Raw genomic sequence first — 17,364 nt, 5'->3', positions numbered from 1 at the left:
TTAGATATAGAACAACATCCTAAAAGCTGCATCAAGTCTATAAATCTACATTAGCTTGATTCTAGAACCTCAAGAACAGGTTCTGGTTCACCGAGGTGGTGGTTCAACAGTTGCATGGAAATTATAGCTCCTAGATTGCTGGAAGGACACACAGGGAGCCAAAACTTGTTTAAATTTAATATACTAGCTCTTCCATCCTACAAATGGAGTCTAGTTTGTTAATCCAGAGCTGTTCATGGTCTTTCCAGCATGCCAGGATCAGCAACTTTGCTGCTGTGATCATCTGGATGGGTAGCTCTTTACGCTTGGGGCAAAAAGAGTTTGAAGGGGCCCAAAACAATATCAATGAAGTTGTAAGTGAGATTTTTTTTAACCCGTGATACTTTTAATAAGGTCAGAAACCTCTTTCCAAAAATCTTGAATTGTAGGACAAGTCACCCAAATATGAGATACTGTTCCTGTGTCAAGAATCAGAGTGCCATTAATATCATTCACTTGGAACGGGACAGAGCGGCTGTTGGGTAATGTAACAAATGATGGCCTGAGAATAGGCGGTGACATCTTCAAACAGCTGATCTTTGGGCGTCCTGTGTGGCGGACTCCCACTGATATTGTCAGATATTGATGTATTCTATGACTCATTATCATTATGGCAATCTATATTTCTGCCATTTTTTTTTAGATTTATTTTTTTTTAGTGTTCACAAAAATAACATTTTCACTTTATAGTGCAGGTTGTTACAGTTGCAGCAGCATAAATTAAGTATAGTTCTTTGTTTTGTTTTTTTAAACTAAAGGCTTTGTTTTATTATTTTTTTGATTTTTTTAGGGACCCAACCATGAGATCCCCAGACTGATTTTAAAATACATTGCAATACTCAATGTATTATGCTTGTCAGTGTTACACTGACAGGGTACTTATTAGGTTATGACTTAGGCAGGGCCATTGCTGGGCCCTCAACTGCCATGACAACTCATCAGCGCTGGGATGCCGATGGGCTTACATAAGGAGCCCCCTATCCCACCCACTGCAAACAACTTAGGTATTGTGGTCATTATTGATCATGGCATCTTATGTGTTATATAGCCAGGATTGGAGTTCACATGATCGTTCACAGGAATGACCAGCTCACCACAGTCTACTATTAGGCAACATATGAAAGTGTGCAAACAAAGGCTGGACAGACATCTGTCTGGAATGATTTAGTGAATCCTGCACTGAGCAGGGGGTTGGACCCGATGACCCTGGAGGTCCCTTCCAACTCTACCACTCTATGATCAAACATGCCGGGAAAGTGCTAAATGCCATCTAACATTAGATAAAACCTTTAATAACAATTTCCACCTGTATGCACTTGGCTCCCAATTTTATACGCGTAAAATAAAGGGCTTTTCAGGTGACAAACACTCCATTGAAAGCAACGCGCTGCGGGCGATCTCACGATGAATTTTCGGGAAGGGCTTAAATATATAAGCCCTTCCCTGCAATTCATCCAGAAATGTGTAAAAATAAAAAATAAAAATATACTCGCCTGGTCCCGGCAGACGGAGTTCAGCGCAGCCGGCTGGCAATTCTCCTGAACTGCTCTGAGTAGTATTCAGCAGCCGGGGATTTAAAATCCCCGCCTGCTGAATGAGCTGCCTCTGCTTGGTCACAGCCTGACCAATCAGAGGCAGCTCTCACTTACCCATTCATGAATTCATGAATGGGTGAGTGCTGCCTCTGATTGGCTCAGCGCAGGGACCAATCGGGGGCAGCTCTCAGCTGTCATTCAGCTGAGGAGAATGATTTGTCTTGTATATGTTCTCAATGGGGTCGGCGCTGCTGCCGCCAGCCCCATTGAGCGCATATACAGAAGAGAACAGGAATCGCAGATAGGTGCGATCTGCGATTTCTGTTCTATAATTTATCGGACGAGCGCATAAAAAGCTCTCATGTGTCCGATACCGTTGCAAAGCAATGGTTTTATAAAATCGCCGGACACATGCGCAAATCGCGCGAAAAAACGCCCGTCTGACTGAGCCCTAAGGGTTACCTCATAAAAAAACTCAACCCTGGGAGGGTAAAGTTTGCGTCCTTCAGTAGCAGGATGTCTCTTGAGGTAGATGCCCGTGGCTATCCTCCAGCAACCCCACACAATGGGAATTATTTCACAGCCACAGGTGACAAATAGCTTCTCACTGACCTTCTTCACGTGTGCTGTCTTGATACCTGGGAAATGTTTAAAACTAATTACTTGAACTTTCACTGGCACTCATTTACCTGTGAACTGCTCATTCAGATCGTACTGTATAGCTAAGCGAGGCATGACAAGTGCAGCTTGTGTTTAGGATTCCTACTACATAGGATATCGGGCAGAATCACTGCTCTCAGTGAGAGGCCGGGTGCACATGACCGAGTCGGATTCAATATGCTGGAGCACGCAGCGGAATCCGACTCTGACTGTGGCTGGCAACCTTGCGTACCCGCTTTCTCTTCTATTGCGGATGACCATGGTGGCTTGCCATCGGTCATGCGCAGTACAGATTTTTTTTCTGTAATCTTTCTTTTTCCTACGCCGTTGCTAAGCGATGACACAGGTACCCGCGGAGTATCGGCTTCTGTTGACTTCAAGTCCGCAGAAAAATAAAACATGCTGCGATTTTAAATCACAATCGCTTTCCACTCCTGTGAGTGGACATACTAATGTTCTATTCTTTTAATATGTGCGGAATATGTACAACCCGCACTCTCCTCTTTATTGCAGTGGGCATGAAGTAACCCCGTTCTCGAGATCGGTGGAGGTCTCAGCTGTGAGACCCCCACCGATTAGCAAGTTATTCCCTATCCTGTGCATAGTTTGTAATCTTGGTACAATCCCTTTGTAAGCTCAGAATACTGCATCAAATGTACAAATCTCTTATACATGTAGCTGTGATTACGGGATAGAACGTCCTACCATACCGGCATCTCTCAGCATTTTAAAAACCATGTTGTTGGTCATGTTGAATGTCTTCTCCTCCGTGTCGTACTTTGTGTCAGTGTTCCCTGTAGAGATTACGCACATCTCTTTAGTTATTTCTAGATATTGTTTTTCAGAAGGTCTCTGACCTTTCATTAAAAGCAGTGGTACAAATGAAAGTCATAAAAAGGACACACCAAAGAGCATATTTATGAAGACAAAACTGGCATTAAAAAAAATTTACTTGCACAGAAAAAAAATCTAATTTTTGTACTTAGCATAAAATCTCTTTCTCATCTCATTCATTGGGGGACACAGTCTAGAACCATGGGTATAGGTACTGCAACTAAGAAGCAGACACTAAGAAAAGAAAGTGTTAGATCCACCTACCGGCTATACCTCTAGCAGGTACCCAGCTAGGCAGTTTGTATGCAAGCAGGATAAAACTCCAGAGAGAATCCCCCGGCAAGGGTAAGAACATGGTAAAAAAGTGAACGACATTTGCCAACGATTGGGTGGCTACTGTATTCCACAATGAACAAGATGAGAAAGAGATTTTACAGCAAGTACAAAAATCTGATTTTCTTGTCCGTTGCATTGGGCAACACAACCTAGGACCATAGGATGTTCCAGAGCAGGCCCCGAAGGGTGGGGAAAGCAAACTGAAATACATGGACTCAGTTTACGGCAGTCTGTAAGACCCTTTGACCGAGAGCGGCATCAGAGGATGCGAAAGTGTGTACCCGATAGAATTTAGAGAAGGTGTGTAGAGAAGCCCATATAGCGGCATTATGCACTTGAAGAGCAGAGGCACTGCTGCATACCACCCAATAGGTACCCATCACCTTAGTAGAGTGTGCAGTAACACGGAAGGGAGGCTCCCTGCCTTTGGGGCGATAGGCCTCCACTGCTGCAGACCTAATGCAATGCAAGGTAACGGATTTGGAAGCCGCTAGTCCACATCTGGGGCACTCTGGAATCACAAAAAGAGTGTCTGAGCCCCTTCAAGAAGACGTTTGGGAGAGGTAAATCCTCAAGGCTGGAACCAAGTATAGTCAATGGAGAGAAGATTCCCTTGAGTGTGTAGGAAGGCAAAATAACGTCTTCATTGATGTGTCGTCACCACCTTAGGTAAGAAGGAGGGCACGGGACACAAGACCACCTTGTCCTGATGCAAGATAGTGAACGAAGGCTTGTCGGAGAAGGCTGCTGATGCAGATGGAAGTAATCGCTACTAAAAAAAGCTACCTTACAGGACAAAAAATGAGTCGGGATGTTAGGCAACAGCTCGAAAGGGTGAACCTGCAGCGTGCACCCAGTACCGAATTAAGGTCCCTAGCAGGGACTGGAGAACGGTATGGAGAAGCGGAGTGTATAACTCATTGTAGGAAGGTACAGACTGCTAACTTCAAGGCCAGAGGACATTGAAAAAGAATGGACAATGCCGATACCTGACCCTTTAGGGAGTTAAGGCCCAGTCCTATATCCAAGTCTTCTTGCACGAAAGACAGAAGGGGAGGTAGCAAAAACCGCATAGGATGGAAGTACAGTTGCTTGCGCCAGAGGAAGAACGTCTTCCATACATGATGATAAACTTGAGGAGAGTTTCCTGGCCTTCATCAAAGTTTGAATTATTGTCTCGTCAAAACCATAGGCTCTGAGGATCATGGCTTCAACCGCCATTAAACGAAACGTGGACAAACTCAAGTGGAAAAGGGGACCCTGTAAGAGAATAACTTCTCGAAGAGGGAGGAGCCATGGAGTGTTGATTAGCAGGTCAGATGCAATGAGAATCACTGCCAGGCCCTTCAGCTTGACCTTCTTGAGAAGTCTAGGTGGGTGAGGAAAGGGAGAGAAGATGTATGGAAACTGGAATTTGTTCTGTCCACTGAATTATTAGGGCATCCACTGCTCGAGTCCGAGGGATCTAGAAACATACATGAGAAGTTTGTGGTTAAATCTGGGTGCAATCAGATTGATGTCCGGATGACCCTATCTCTGAGAGAGCTTGTAAAACACATCAGAGAGCAAATCCAAAGTGCTGACATGTCAGAAGAATGGCCCGAAGATTTAAAACTTTTATCGAGAGGGTGGCTTCCTGTACTGTCCAAGTGCCCTGTGTTGTTAGTTTCTACAGCATACCCCCCTCCTCGAACAGAATAAACTGGCATCCGCTGTGAGGACCGGCCAGTGCAGAGAGCAATGTGCTTAGGTAGAGAGAACAAACAGGACCTGAGGACAGGTTTCATAGCAGATGACAGCGGAGCTAAAGGGAAAAGAGCATTAGGCAGTGTCAAACATGAGTGTTCTATGGACGCTATGACTGACTTCAACGACTTCATGCATAAGTGACAGATCTTGACTAAGTGGCTCAACGTCTTCTTCAGGCATCTGTTGTGAGGACCTGTTAATGCAAAGTCAGAAAGGTGCAGCCACCAGAAAAGATAACGTTGAAGCTGTGGAGGTAGTCGGATCTGGTGATCAAGAGAGTTCACTGATTTGTCCCACAGGGCCAGCGTGAATGTTACAGCCGTGAACTGGTAATGATCCAAGTGGATGTCAACGTGGGGGAAATGTCAGTGAACGCAACATATTGGGACATGATTTTAATGAGATCTGTGCCTGCAGTTACAAGCGCCAGCCACTACATGAAGGTGTGCGCGGAGGCTTCTGCTCTGATCTCTCTGTTATTGCGGTGCTGACAGCATGCGCCCACTCAGCTGATCGGTCGGGGTCCTGAGCGATGGACCCCAGCTGGTCAACTATTGATGACCTATCCTGAGGATAGGTCATCAATAGTATTTGCCTGGAAAACCCCTTTAATTACTTAGCTCATTTAGTAGTGGCCCTACTGACCCAGGTAGAGGCAAACACAAGCTAAAAGAGGCCCTGGCAAAGAATTGAAGCTTTTTGCCCCGTACGTCCTTCAAGATTGCAGTATCAGCTATAGGCAAGTTAGTATGCCTAGACAAACGGGACACTGGGGGGTCCACTACTGGGAAAAAGGACCACTTCTTCACCAAATCCTCTGTAAAGGGATATATAATGTCCAAATGCATAGGCATGGTGAAGCATTTGTCGGGGAGGTTCAAATTCAGAATGGCAAAGAAAAAATTCCCGGGAACATTTTGGGAGCCGAAAAGTGATAGCTTTCATAGATGTAGTCATTAGCTGATCCTTCAACTGATCTCTTCCACTGCCACTATCAAACTATTGACCAGAAAGGACAGCTTAGAGACCGGTTCCTCGTCCAGATCTGAATTCGGACACCCAGAAAGTTCCACCTCTGAGCAGCTGTTATCTCTGGAAGAGAGCCCCAAGTGCACTCCTGTAGGAACTGTGGTGGGAATGCTGAGGCTGGGGAGCTGGAAGGATGCCTTAAGACAGGAGGCATGGCCCTTTTCTGAGGTCTACCACATGGAGGGTTGAGCATGGAAAAAAAAAATCAGCATTGTCAGACACACTTGGTGTAGCCTGTCTATGATGGCAGTGGACGCTGTGGTACCTGAAACCCCTATAAGGGCGCCTACCCACTGGCGTTTGCGATTTTCGTGCGTGAAAAACGCAGCGTTTTCCGCGCGTTTTTCGCGCCTTTTCCGTTAATTTCCATTGACATTCATGGGTGCATTAAGAGAAAAATAAGGACACATATGCAACTGACAGTTCCTATGTTAAAAATTGCAACGGACCGGAAAAAAAAACGCAAGTGGACAAGAACACATTCTATCCTAATTGCTCTTCAGAAAAAACGCAAAACGCAAAGGAAAAAAAAATCGCAAGTGTGTAGGCGCCCTTAGAGTAGAGGGGAAAGGACAGCATTAGGAGGAGGATACTTACTTACCTTTCTGCCGCAGAGAGTCCAGCTCCTGGTTTCCAGCAGTGTACCCCCCTGTACCCGCCTGCCTTTAAGGAGAAATGCAGTGCTCCAATGTGGGGTGTCTCTATGGCTAGTGGGTCAGGGTCAAATTAACGTTGACTGTGTCTCCTTGTATTCTGAGGACCGTGCTGTGATCAGAGAGGTTAAATCCAGTCTGTTAGCTCTCTTTGGTGGGGTAAACAGGGAGAGTCTAGTACCAGCCCTGAAGTCCCCTAGTCCGAAGACCAATGAACCAATAGAAGGAGCTAACACCTTCTTTGCTTAGTGTCCGCCTCCTAGTGGCAGTAGCTATACCCATGGTCATAGCGTGTGACCCCCAATGCAAGAGACGAGAAATGTATGACATTTTACATTCACGACGAAATATGCCACTTTAGGAAGAAATGAGCGTTGCTTCTCAGGAGGGAGCGTGGCTGCCTCTTCATACATTAACAACAATAACAACCCTATATAGCACCAATATATTCTATAACACAAAGGGAACATAAATGTACATTACTACAGTATCAACATCTCCTTCCGCCACCCTCTGTTTGTGTAGCTATATATCACACATCATCCCCTCTCTTTTCATTAGTTCCACAGTCCATCCGTCCCCCAGAGTGTTGATTTGTAAAATAATCTCAGTCCTCCAGCTTACAGTTTAATGGGATATACTGCAAGTGCAAAAAATAAACGGTTGAAAACTTTTAGAACCGTCCCCCCCCCCCCCCCCCCAAAAAAAGCTGTGAAGGTGTGCATAGCCTATAATTTTCAAGGAAATTCCAGAACTATTTGGAGGTACCTGATATCAAGGTGTATCAACAATCCAAAAGAAACATATAGTGGAGTTTACACAAACCTGTATCTGATGAAGTTTCAGCAGACGGATCTGAACCCTACAGTGAATTATAAATACAACAAAACATTTGTGAGATTTCAGCCTGATGTAACATAAATGTAAGCTAAGCAGCTAAATTGTATCACTTAAAGGGGCCAATCATGGCCATTAAGGGAATACTCCTCTATAAGAGGTCGCTGGGAGTATTTGTAAATGGACAGCATTTTAAATGATTTTTTGTTCCATGTAAAAGGGCCTTATGCACTCACATCCAAGTTGCATTTACAGAACTGCTTCTCCCTTGCTCCATATTTCACTGTACAGAGTATTCTTCTGCAGGAGCTGTAGGCTGTATAGCACTGAAGAATGAGTGCATAAAAAAGCAGAACTTGGAATGCAGCTCTGAATGCAATAGGAGGAGAGAGCAGGATGCCAGGGATAGTCTAAAGTTTCTAAATTAGTCTTAACATAAGAAAAAGCAATGTGATCAATGAAAACAATACTTCTACCCACCAGTTCCTGCTGCTGGAGAACCTTGAGGTCTTTTATAGGGTAGTGTTGAGAATCCTCCTCATCCATTTGGTACACATTGTTTAAGAGGCGAGTATCTCCTGACCGGATGATTTCAGGTATCGTTCTGTCTATCAGGAATGTAAAATAAAATATGTCCACGTCATACAAATAATGCAATTTAACAAAATCTTCACTGATGTAAGAGATCTGCTTAGCTCATTACAGAGAAACTGTCAAAATTATGCTGCTTTAATCACCGCAAGTCCAAGAGGCACCTGGTTGTATCTGACCATTGAGGAACTTAAAGGTACCCCCTTTTTGTGAGCCATAAGTTTGGCTACAAATCTGATTAGTTCGGCCCAAACACGTCAAGGTATTGTGAAGTACTATCCTCAGCGCAGTGTGTACAGTTAGATAATCCCCTACTATGAATTCGCATCAAAAACAGTGCCAAAATCCACGTAACTGGTAGGGTTTATGATGCAGAGCCGCAGCAGATTTCACCCTTTCAATTGAATGGGGGGGGGGGGGGGGGGGGTGGACGTCTGCTGTGGATCCAAATGAAAATCATCATCATCAAAATGTACATGTGTGAAAACACCCTTGAAGGTGAAAAGCAGGCTCTTACCGGAAGGAATATTCTCGTTGACATTTTCACTCTCAGTTCTAGGAAGACACTGCTTGGTGGTGAAGAACAGATTCTAAAAAGGCAGCAAAAAATACAATTATTCCTTATCTGTGAAAGAGGTATTCTTTAAGTCCTACTAAAGGGGTTACCCGAATTTTACTTTTCTTTTTGCAGCTTAAGCTCCACTGACTATATTTTGTAGACAATGTGCTTTTAGAACAGCACTCATTCAGCACTCCATCATGAGATCCGTGATGTCCCTGGTCCCCTGGCCCTAGTGACGCCCTGCATACATGTCACATGAGCTAGGACGGGATAATGTCCCTGGTGATGATTTTGGAGCAGGCTGATAGCAGGAGATTGACCGTAGCGGTCATGTGAGAATATAGATGCGGCATCACTGCAACAAGTGTAACCAAAGACCAACGGGTAATTTACTAGTCAATTAATGCTTTTTGCTATTATGTTATTAGGATTCCCTCCCACTGCCACCATTTATAAAAAAAAAACAGGATAACAATTAAAAATTATTGAAATAACCGTAATAATAGGAAAGTGATAGAAGACTAAGGTTGGGACCATATAGCAACTTTGGGTGTGACACGTGTCACACGGCTACAGATCACACAGTCAACTTGTCTTCATAGCATGTAATCCAGAAGGTTTGGATTTCTTGAGACTGTTGTGTTGCAATCATAGCAACTTGTGATTTGCAAGGCGACTACAATCACTTATATTACATGTGATGAAGGCAGCATGACACGGCAATCTTTGGTCAGGTGACATGCGTCGCACCCAAAGCTAAGTGACAAATTCATTATGACAGTATGAAACAAGGAAACAGAAACCCATAGATTATGCCTGAAGAGCTTACTCACACTAGTGGATTTTCTGTCTGTGTGCTGTCTGTGTATTTCACAAACTGCAAATGGACCCATTACAGCCTACGAGGCTATACATATGGATTGATGCTCCGTGTGAAAAAAAATAATTGCTACATATCCTAATCTCATTCGTATTCATGGAGGAGAACAGGACATGCAATATGGACCGTCCACGCAGACTGAAGAGCACACAGTCAGGTGAATTCAACGAATGGCAGAGCGCTGCCTGTGATTGGCTAAACACTCAGCCAATCAGACACAGCTCTTTCAACAGACGGGGATTTTAAATCCCCGCCTGTTGAAAAGCTTCAGAGCAATGCAGGGAGAAGACGTGGATACATGCAGCTGAGCGCCGGCAGCAGCGGACAGGCGAGTATATATTTTTTACTACAGCTAGGGATGTTTTTCAGGGAAGAGCTTATATTTAAAGCCCTTCCCCAAAAATCACTGCGGGGGTGCAGGCATCCTATTGATTTCAATGGGGATATTGCTTTCAATGGGGCACCAGCATCCCCATTGAAATTAATGGAACAGCTTTGCGATCCGGAACGGATTAATGGCGTTTCCATTGATTTCAATGGGGAAAATGGATTTGACTTACGAGTGTTTTGGGTAAAAAACTCCGTCACGGAACGAATTAAACTCTTAACCCAAGGCACCACTGTATATCCACTAACATGTATTCATTATAATATATGTAAAAGCTAAATCTCCTACCTTTGTACGTGCAGCGAGTGCGTGTGGCGTTTTGATGTACACTGAGCCCTGTGCGGCCAGGCTTATTATCGCAATACCGCTCCATTTAAAGGTTGCAGACACATTTGGTTTAATCAATTTCCGATTCCCTGGTAAACACTGTAAAGACATGGAAACAATAAACCTCTGAGCTTACATGTGACAGAACCTGTTCAAATACAGCAGGCACGCAGGATTCTGTGGTGTGCAAACTATGCAAAAGACTTACCGGATTTTTCGCTTTATTAGACACACTTCTCCCCCCCATAATGGGGAAAAAAAGTCAGTGCGGTCTATAAACCAAATGAGTCGAAATTCAAACTGCACAGAATGATGCACAGTCGCGCATTCGATCCACCGCGCGCTCGCTGGACCCTACTTCATAGCAGGGGAGGAGAACAGTTCTCTCTTTCCTTACCACCTCCGCTGATTGGTGGTGAGCGACAGCGTGAACTGCTGCTGCTCCCCCACCTCTACCAATCAGCTTCCTCCCGCCGTACATGAGCGCCGCTGTTCCAGAGCTTCACTGCTCCTGCTGTGGAAGAGAAAGTAGTTATAGTGGCCCTCCGTCATTCTGTACGATCCCTGCAACTGTTACCTAGAGTCCCTTGGTGACAATTCAAAATATTTTTTTCCTATTTTCCTCCTCTAAAACCTAGGTGCGTCCTATCATCAAAGTGAAAAACACGCTATATATTCTTACAAATCTACACCCAATACAATCTGGTACCCAAATGATTCCCTTCAAGTGCAGGACTGTGAAAGAAAATAGGGGACAGCAGCAGTAAGGCAAACATGCATATTAGGAAACTGCTCATAATGCATGTTCTTAGCATATTAGATCAGGAGGGCTACAGTTTCTCCTTGTGGAGACTACCTAGTAGGTGTGAGGAGACTTAAAAGACCATTCCATGCTTCTCTGGGAAATTTGTTATGCAAATAGATGGTACAATACCTCAGCAGCGCCACCTGTAGGCAGGTAGCTTTCCTACAAGTCAATGTCCATAATAGGTGGCACTGCTGTGACATTGTAACTAGAGATGAGCGAACGTGCTCGTCCACGCCCCTTTTTCGCCCGAATACCGCGATTTCCGAGTACTTCCGTACTCGGGCGTAAAAATTCGGTGGGCGCCGTGGCGGCACGGGGGGTAGCAGTGGGGAGTGGGGGGGAGAGGGAGAGAGAGGGCTCCCCCCTGTTCCCCGCTGCTACCCCCCGCACCGCCACGCCTCTCCCCGCCCCCCGGCGCCCCCCGAATCTTTTCACCCGAGTACTGAAGTACTCGAAAATGGCGGTACTCGGGTGCGTAAGTACTCATTACGAGTACGTTCGCTCATCTCTAATTGTAACATCTCCCACGTTCATACTTCATATATTAGTTAGACTGGTTCCAAAAGCTGACACTCTCTTCAGGAAACTGTGAACTTATACAGCATGCGATATCACCGTAATGATATAATGGACACTTAAACTCCTACCTGTAGGAAATTAAAAGAAAACTCTTCTTCTGAACATGAGAAATACTTTCGGAAAAGGGTAATTACTTCAGCCCTGAAATTCTCAAAGTTCCAGGAAGACTGAATGAGGATCTTCCCCACCAGTCCCAGCATGGCGAACTGTTCTCTCTCCTTCCCCCGTGGCACTCTGTATGTGCAGTTATCCTCCGGGTATTCGGCAGGTAAACATATGATATCTTTACAGACCTTCCGAAATTTTCCAGAGGAAGTTCGGCCATGTTTTCTTGAGCGATTAAAAATGATGTTTCCTTGAAATCTTGTTTGCTGCTGCAACATATGTAAGGTAGAACAAGCATTCCCACACACAGGACTATCATAGGAACAGGTTAATTGTACGAAGCACACACTGTGAAATGCACCTGAGGGTTATATCTACGGTGGTCCGAATGATCCCTTAGATAGACACCATGCTGATCAATAAGGTGCTGTGCTTCCCAGACTTCTTCCTCATCAGCTTGCATCCCCGATGAGAGTTCAACAGGAGCAGAAGTTATGTGTTCGGAAATCACTTTTTTTGATGGAACGTGATGATCTATAAGATACAAAAAGAAAATATGGTGAAGACCTATTTATTATTTAATTATATACACATTATACCATGCCGCATTCAGTTTAGAAGGACGCTAACTTTGCAGACAACTTATGCTCTTCCTATAGCCTGCATGTGTCTCGTTAATCTTGTAACATACTTTCATTAAGTTTTTTTGTTTTACTGCTGTAAATCAAGTGCAGCCCCTCCACAATCCACTGCTTGCCATTAGGCGTTCAGCTTCTGTAGTAACTAGGACATTATGACATCTTCTTCACTGTGGAGGAGGGACTGTCTTCACAGGCTCCTGCCCTGCACCCACACTGCTCTCAGATCTGCAGTCAGTGTGTACACAATCTCTGCCTCTCCTGATCCTACATTTACCTAACCTGCTAAGTGCACTTGTTGTAGACAAAGCAGCATGACTCTTATTGGACTGATCTTCATTAGCTGCTTTACTAAGTCTTGTGGATTTGCATGGTCATAGCATACATATAGCATAAGCAACAGGATAGCATAGAAATGTCTGAAAGGACCTATGTCTTTCATTGCTCCTTAGAAGCAGCAGCAAAAAAGAAGATGAGATGCAATAACTATCTACTATGGGAATACCCCTCCTTCAGTAGTCTGGTGCGCAGCACTACACCCAGATATGGGGCAACAGACCAATATAGAAATGGTAGAGAACAACATAAAGTCATTTAACCACAGAACAACAATAAATGATGTCACACATAGCATGCAATGATCAGTGAAGTGAGGGTCATTCTAGTTAGACATCCTGTGCTCATGCCATCAGTTCTAGGATTAGAATAACCCTTTAAGTCAAGCAAAAGAAGATAAAAGTATCTAAACATCATACAACAAAACAGGCTCTGCAGCATTAGTCTCAGATCTCCAATGATATGATATTAACTCACCGTATGGACATCCCATCCTCTTGCTTCGTAAAGTGATTGCCTGAGTTTCATCGCCATCCACAATGTTCTCATCAGCTTCTAAATAACGGTAAAAATGTTAGCCAATCAGTGGAGGTGCCGCTCCTCAGGATCCCAATTGATCAGCTGATTAAAGAGGCCATGAGGCGTGGGTGTGTACCGCGGTCTCTTTTCAGGTATAAGATATCACATTCATGAGTCACATGCAGCTCAGTCCCACTCAAGTGAATGGAACTGAGCTACTATACCAGGCACAGCCACTATTCAACGTACAACACTGTGCCTAGCATGGGTTGTAGCGGCCACAGTGCTCAGGCAAGCACCGCTGCCACTTCAAATAGACCATTGGTGGAGATCTCGAGCAGCGGACCCCTACTGATCAGGATAGGACATCAATAGTTTAGCCCTGGAAAACCTCCTTTTGTCCTTTACGACCCCCCCCCCCCCCCCACCCCCGGGAAAAGGATGGGGGGGGGGGTGCAATTGTGTAAAACAAAGTAAAAAAAAATTAAATAAAAAAAAAAATAAAAAATCAGAACTCACTTTTTGAATGGCACCCCCCAGCCCAACACCGCTATTCCAATCCTGGAAGCTCCAACGACAGTCACACATCGTCCATTGCTAGCATGACTGCTACAATACATCAATGGCCCTTCAGGAGCTTCTGGGACCAGCAGTGTGGATTGGGGCAGCGGCAGGATACCATTTAAAAGGAGAGTACTGATTTTTTTGTCTGTTTTACACAGTTGTCTTGAGCTTGGCAATTTTTTTTTTAAGTCTTGAAAAACCCCTTCAATGCCGTGTACTATAAGTATGCCAACAATGGCTATGGGAAGAAAATACCCTAAACAGAGTGTTTTATTTCTAAAACCTATAACCTTCATAAGCTTTTTAATTGTGGGCATGTGTATAGTAAAGCACACATCTAGTGGTTCACGGCTCGTACCTTTCAGCTGATGGGAGATCTTGTCATCCGACTACACATGGAGCAAAGATCTATCACCATGCTCACCCCAGTCATTGGCTTCCCTTGCAGTGTCTACTGACACTATTCTAAACTCCTCGTCCTTGCTGCTCTCCAGCTCTAAATCATTCTCTAGTGTAAGGAGCAATAATGAAGCAACTAATTAGCCAATTAACTTACTATAGTCATGTGATAGTACAGAATGTGTTTCCAGAAAAGAACGGATATAATTCAGTAGACTTCAACCCCAACATTCTGGTAACTAAGAGAAACCCCCAAATTAAAGCCACATTTTATAAGGTGATGGCAGGTCGCTACGACATGATCTTATGATCGGTGAAGGTTAAACCTCAGGAACCTCGAGCAATCCGGAGAATGAAGGGGCTGCAGAGCTGATTTGTGGCCCAGTCATTCCCTGCATAGCGGCTCTCCTGGCTACCCAGATCTGGTGCCACTGTGCAGAGAAGGACTGTGAAGGGCAGCAGCGCTGAATCAGTGCTACGGCCCCTTCATTCTCAAGATTGCTGGAGACCCCCGAAGTCAATCCCTCACCAATCATAAAGCGATGGCATGTCCTGGCTGTAAGTAATCACCTTTAAAGACGGCTTAGTAAAGGATTAAATGTGGCTCAATGAGTTACTGCCCAGGATACAAGGAGCTCTGGTTCAAATTCCATAATATTTTTCCTTTTTTTCACGTCCTTTCTTATTATTTTGACCCTTAGATGAGGGTCAAAATAGCAGTGAAGAAGGTAAAAAATTGGTTAAGCAAAGGACCAGCAGTAGTGAATTACTACTTAGGATATAAATGGGCTCTGGGATCAAATTCCATCATATTTTTCCTTTTTTCCAACTTCTTCCTTATTATTTTGACTTTTAGACAAGGGTTAAAATAACAGGGAAGAAAATGAAAAAAAAGTGAGTCAGCTGAGGGTCAAAATAATGGGAAAGAAGGTAAAAAAAAGGAAGAAAATGAAAAAAAAGTGACTCTTTGCAAGAGTCAGCTGAGGGTCAAAATAATGGGAAAGAAGGCAGAACAAGGAAGGAAGGAAAAAAGATGATGGAATTTGAAGGCGGATATTAGTTATCTTATCGAGGACATCTCTCACCTGCATCCACGGGCTCCTCCTTTATATTCTGCATGCTTAGGACTATCTCTCGGTCATCCCCAGGAGTGCAATCTACAAGAGGAAATACAATGAGATCAAATTGGCCAAATGACAGATGAACACAGAAGAAAATCAGAATCTTGTATTATGGTGATCAAATGATCGCCTTTCTTCCTGGAAATCTCTTCCGACAGACAGAACCTTTTTAGGGTACAGCTGAACGGGGCGTAGATTTCACTATGAATTTTGCCATGATTCTGCAGCAAAATCTGCAAATTTGTCATGTATTTTGCAGCAAGATTCGGCCCGCTCATTAAGAGGCCTTGGTCGCGCCAATGTGTTTAACAAAGCACAGTCCTATAGAGGTTGTACCAGAATTTCAGGTTGTCCCCTATCCACAGGATAGGAGATATCTTGCTGGTCATTGGGGGTCTGCAACCAGGGCTCCTATGTCCTCCTATCCTGTCACTGCGGGGATGCTTCTACCACCTGCAGGGACTTCACACTTAACCCCTTAAAGACCAAGTGCTGTAACTTTACGGCGCTTGGTCTTGGGCTTTAATCCTATCCGATGGCAAAAATATGGCGTGGGATTAACCACTTCTCCTTTCCCAGGTACATAGGGCTCAGTGAGCGCTATGTACTAAAGAGTGAAAATGGAAGTATAACTTCCACTACGCAACCCGGCGATCACGTGACCTGGCAGACCCTGATCAGCTCTGCCGGTGACTAATGTCACTACAGGGGTTGTAATCTCTGTAACTGGGGCTCCTATGGATGCCCCAGCTACAGTGGGAAAGTGTCTTATGAAAAAATAAATAAATACCATGTGAATGATCCCCAGAGGTCTAATATGACATCATGGGAGACATATATGTTAAAAAAATGGGTACATAAATAAGTAAAAAAAGATTACAGAATAAAATAATAATATATATATGAAAAAGAAAATGACCCAACACTGACGCCAATCAAGACCAGCGCCGTATGCGCCCTGTAATCCAAAACCATACATATTATATATCAAAACGTCCGAAACACAGTGAGGAACCCGTTCCCATACTTTATTTTAGTGTAAATATACTAATTGAATATATATATATATATATTTAAAAAAATCATTTTTTAAGCCTTTTAACCCCAATAATACTAAAAAAACTGAAAAAAATTAGTGAAAAAGATAATTTAAAAAATAGCCCTGTATGTCACGGAAAAAAAAACAGACAGCAAAAATAATTTTGGTAGCTGAAGGAAAAAAAATAGGGCAGTAAAACCACATGGGTAAAATCCCTAAAAAGTGTCTGGTCCTTAAGATACAAAACAGCCTGGTCCACAAAGGGTTAATGGAGCGGCTGGTCGCGGTGGTTGAACATGCGCAGCCGCCACTTCATTCATTTCAATGGAGTTATGGAAATACCCAAACGTCTGTGGCCCGGCTATCTCTGGCACGGCCCACTGAAAGAGACGGCCCATGGCGTAGGTCAGTCTACACTGCGGATCCCTAACACAGCGTGCGGATGAGCCGTGCGGTAAATCCTCATCTACTTTGCCAGCACTGTAACACTGCGCAGTGTCCGCACGCAGATCCACAACAAATAGTCTGTAGCAGATCTAATAATGCCTATGGCCGTGCCTCAGGTATTATCTGACTCTCCGGCCTTCTCACTGCGGACAGATGGACATTTCCCATAGAGGACAATCCCTTTAAATAGTTTTTTCCTAGGCTTCTAATAAACACTGTAACATTGTACAGCTGGAGATACAGGATGCTTGGTTCCAGGACTGACCTTGCGTACCGCAGGTTACCAGTCTCTAAAGGCCCTGCAGCTGTCAGCTGCCATTGAAGTCCATGATGCTGCTACATTCATCAACAGCAGCAGGCAGACAGTAAATCAATCGGTTACTACGGAA

The 17,364-nt window shown here is 44.2% G+C and overlaps 1 protein-coding gene across 1 annotated transcript; it reads right to left on the bottom strand.

The window, feature by feature from the left end:
* Positions 1-87: 87 nt before the first annotated feature.
* LOC136573253 (uncharacterized) lies at positions 88-17,364 on the bottom strand. Its single transcript, XM_066574551.1, has 12 exons — positions 17,241-17,364; positions 15,454-15,525; positions 13,364-13,441; positions 12,274-12,446; positions 11,876-12,181; positions 10,382-10,519; positions 8,781-8,853; positions 8,153-8,280; positions 7,661-7,697; positions 2,945-3,028; positions 2,037-2,212; positions 88-138 (listed from the first exon to the last, which is right to left on the bottom strand). Exons 2-12 carry the CDS (start codon positions 15,485-15,487, stop codon positions 88-90), a joined length of 1,278 nt encoding a protein of 425 aa, XP_066430648.1. The 5' UTR covers positions 15,488-15,525; positions 17,241-17,364.

This window comes from Eleutherodactylus coqui, chromosome 7 (assembly GCF_035609145.1).
Source record: "Eleutherodactylus coqui strain aEleCoq1 chromosome 7, aEleCoq1.hap1, whole genome shotgun sequence".
In the NCBI taxonomy this organism is placed as follows: domain Eukaryota; kingdom Metazoa; phylum Chordata; class Amphibia; order Anura; family Eleutherodactylidae; genus Eleutherodactylus; species Eleutherodactylus coqui.
This window is presented reverse-complemented; position numbering and strand designations above follow the sequence as displayed.

What these genes read in the sequence shown, in the direction of transcription:
- LOC136573253 (XM_066574551.1), bottom strand. Translation starts at nt 15,487, where the DNA reads ATGCAGAATATAAAGGAGGAGCCCGTGGATGCAG. An exon ending in GAGGATGGGATGTCCATACG is followed by an intron (nt 12,447 to 13,363) that starts GTGAGTTAATAT and finishes TGTATCTTATAG; the next exon opens with ATCATCACGTTCCATCAAAA. An exon ending in CAACGAGAATATTCCTTCCG is followed by an intron (nt 8,281 to 8,780) that starts GTAAGAGCCTGC and finishes CATTCCTGATAG; the next exon opens with ACAGAACGATACCTGAAATC.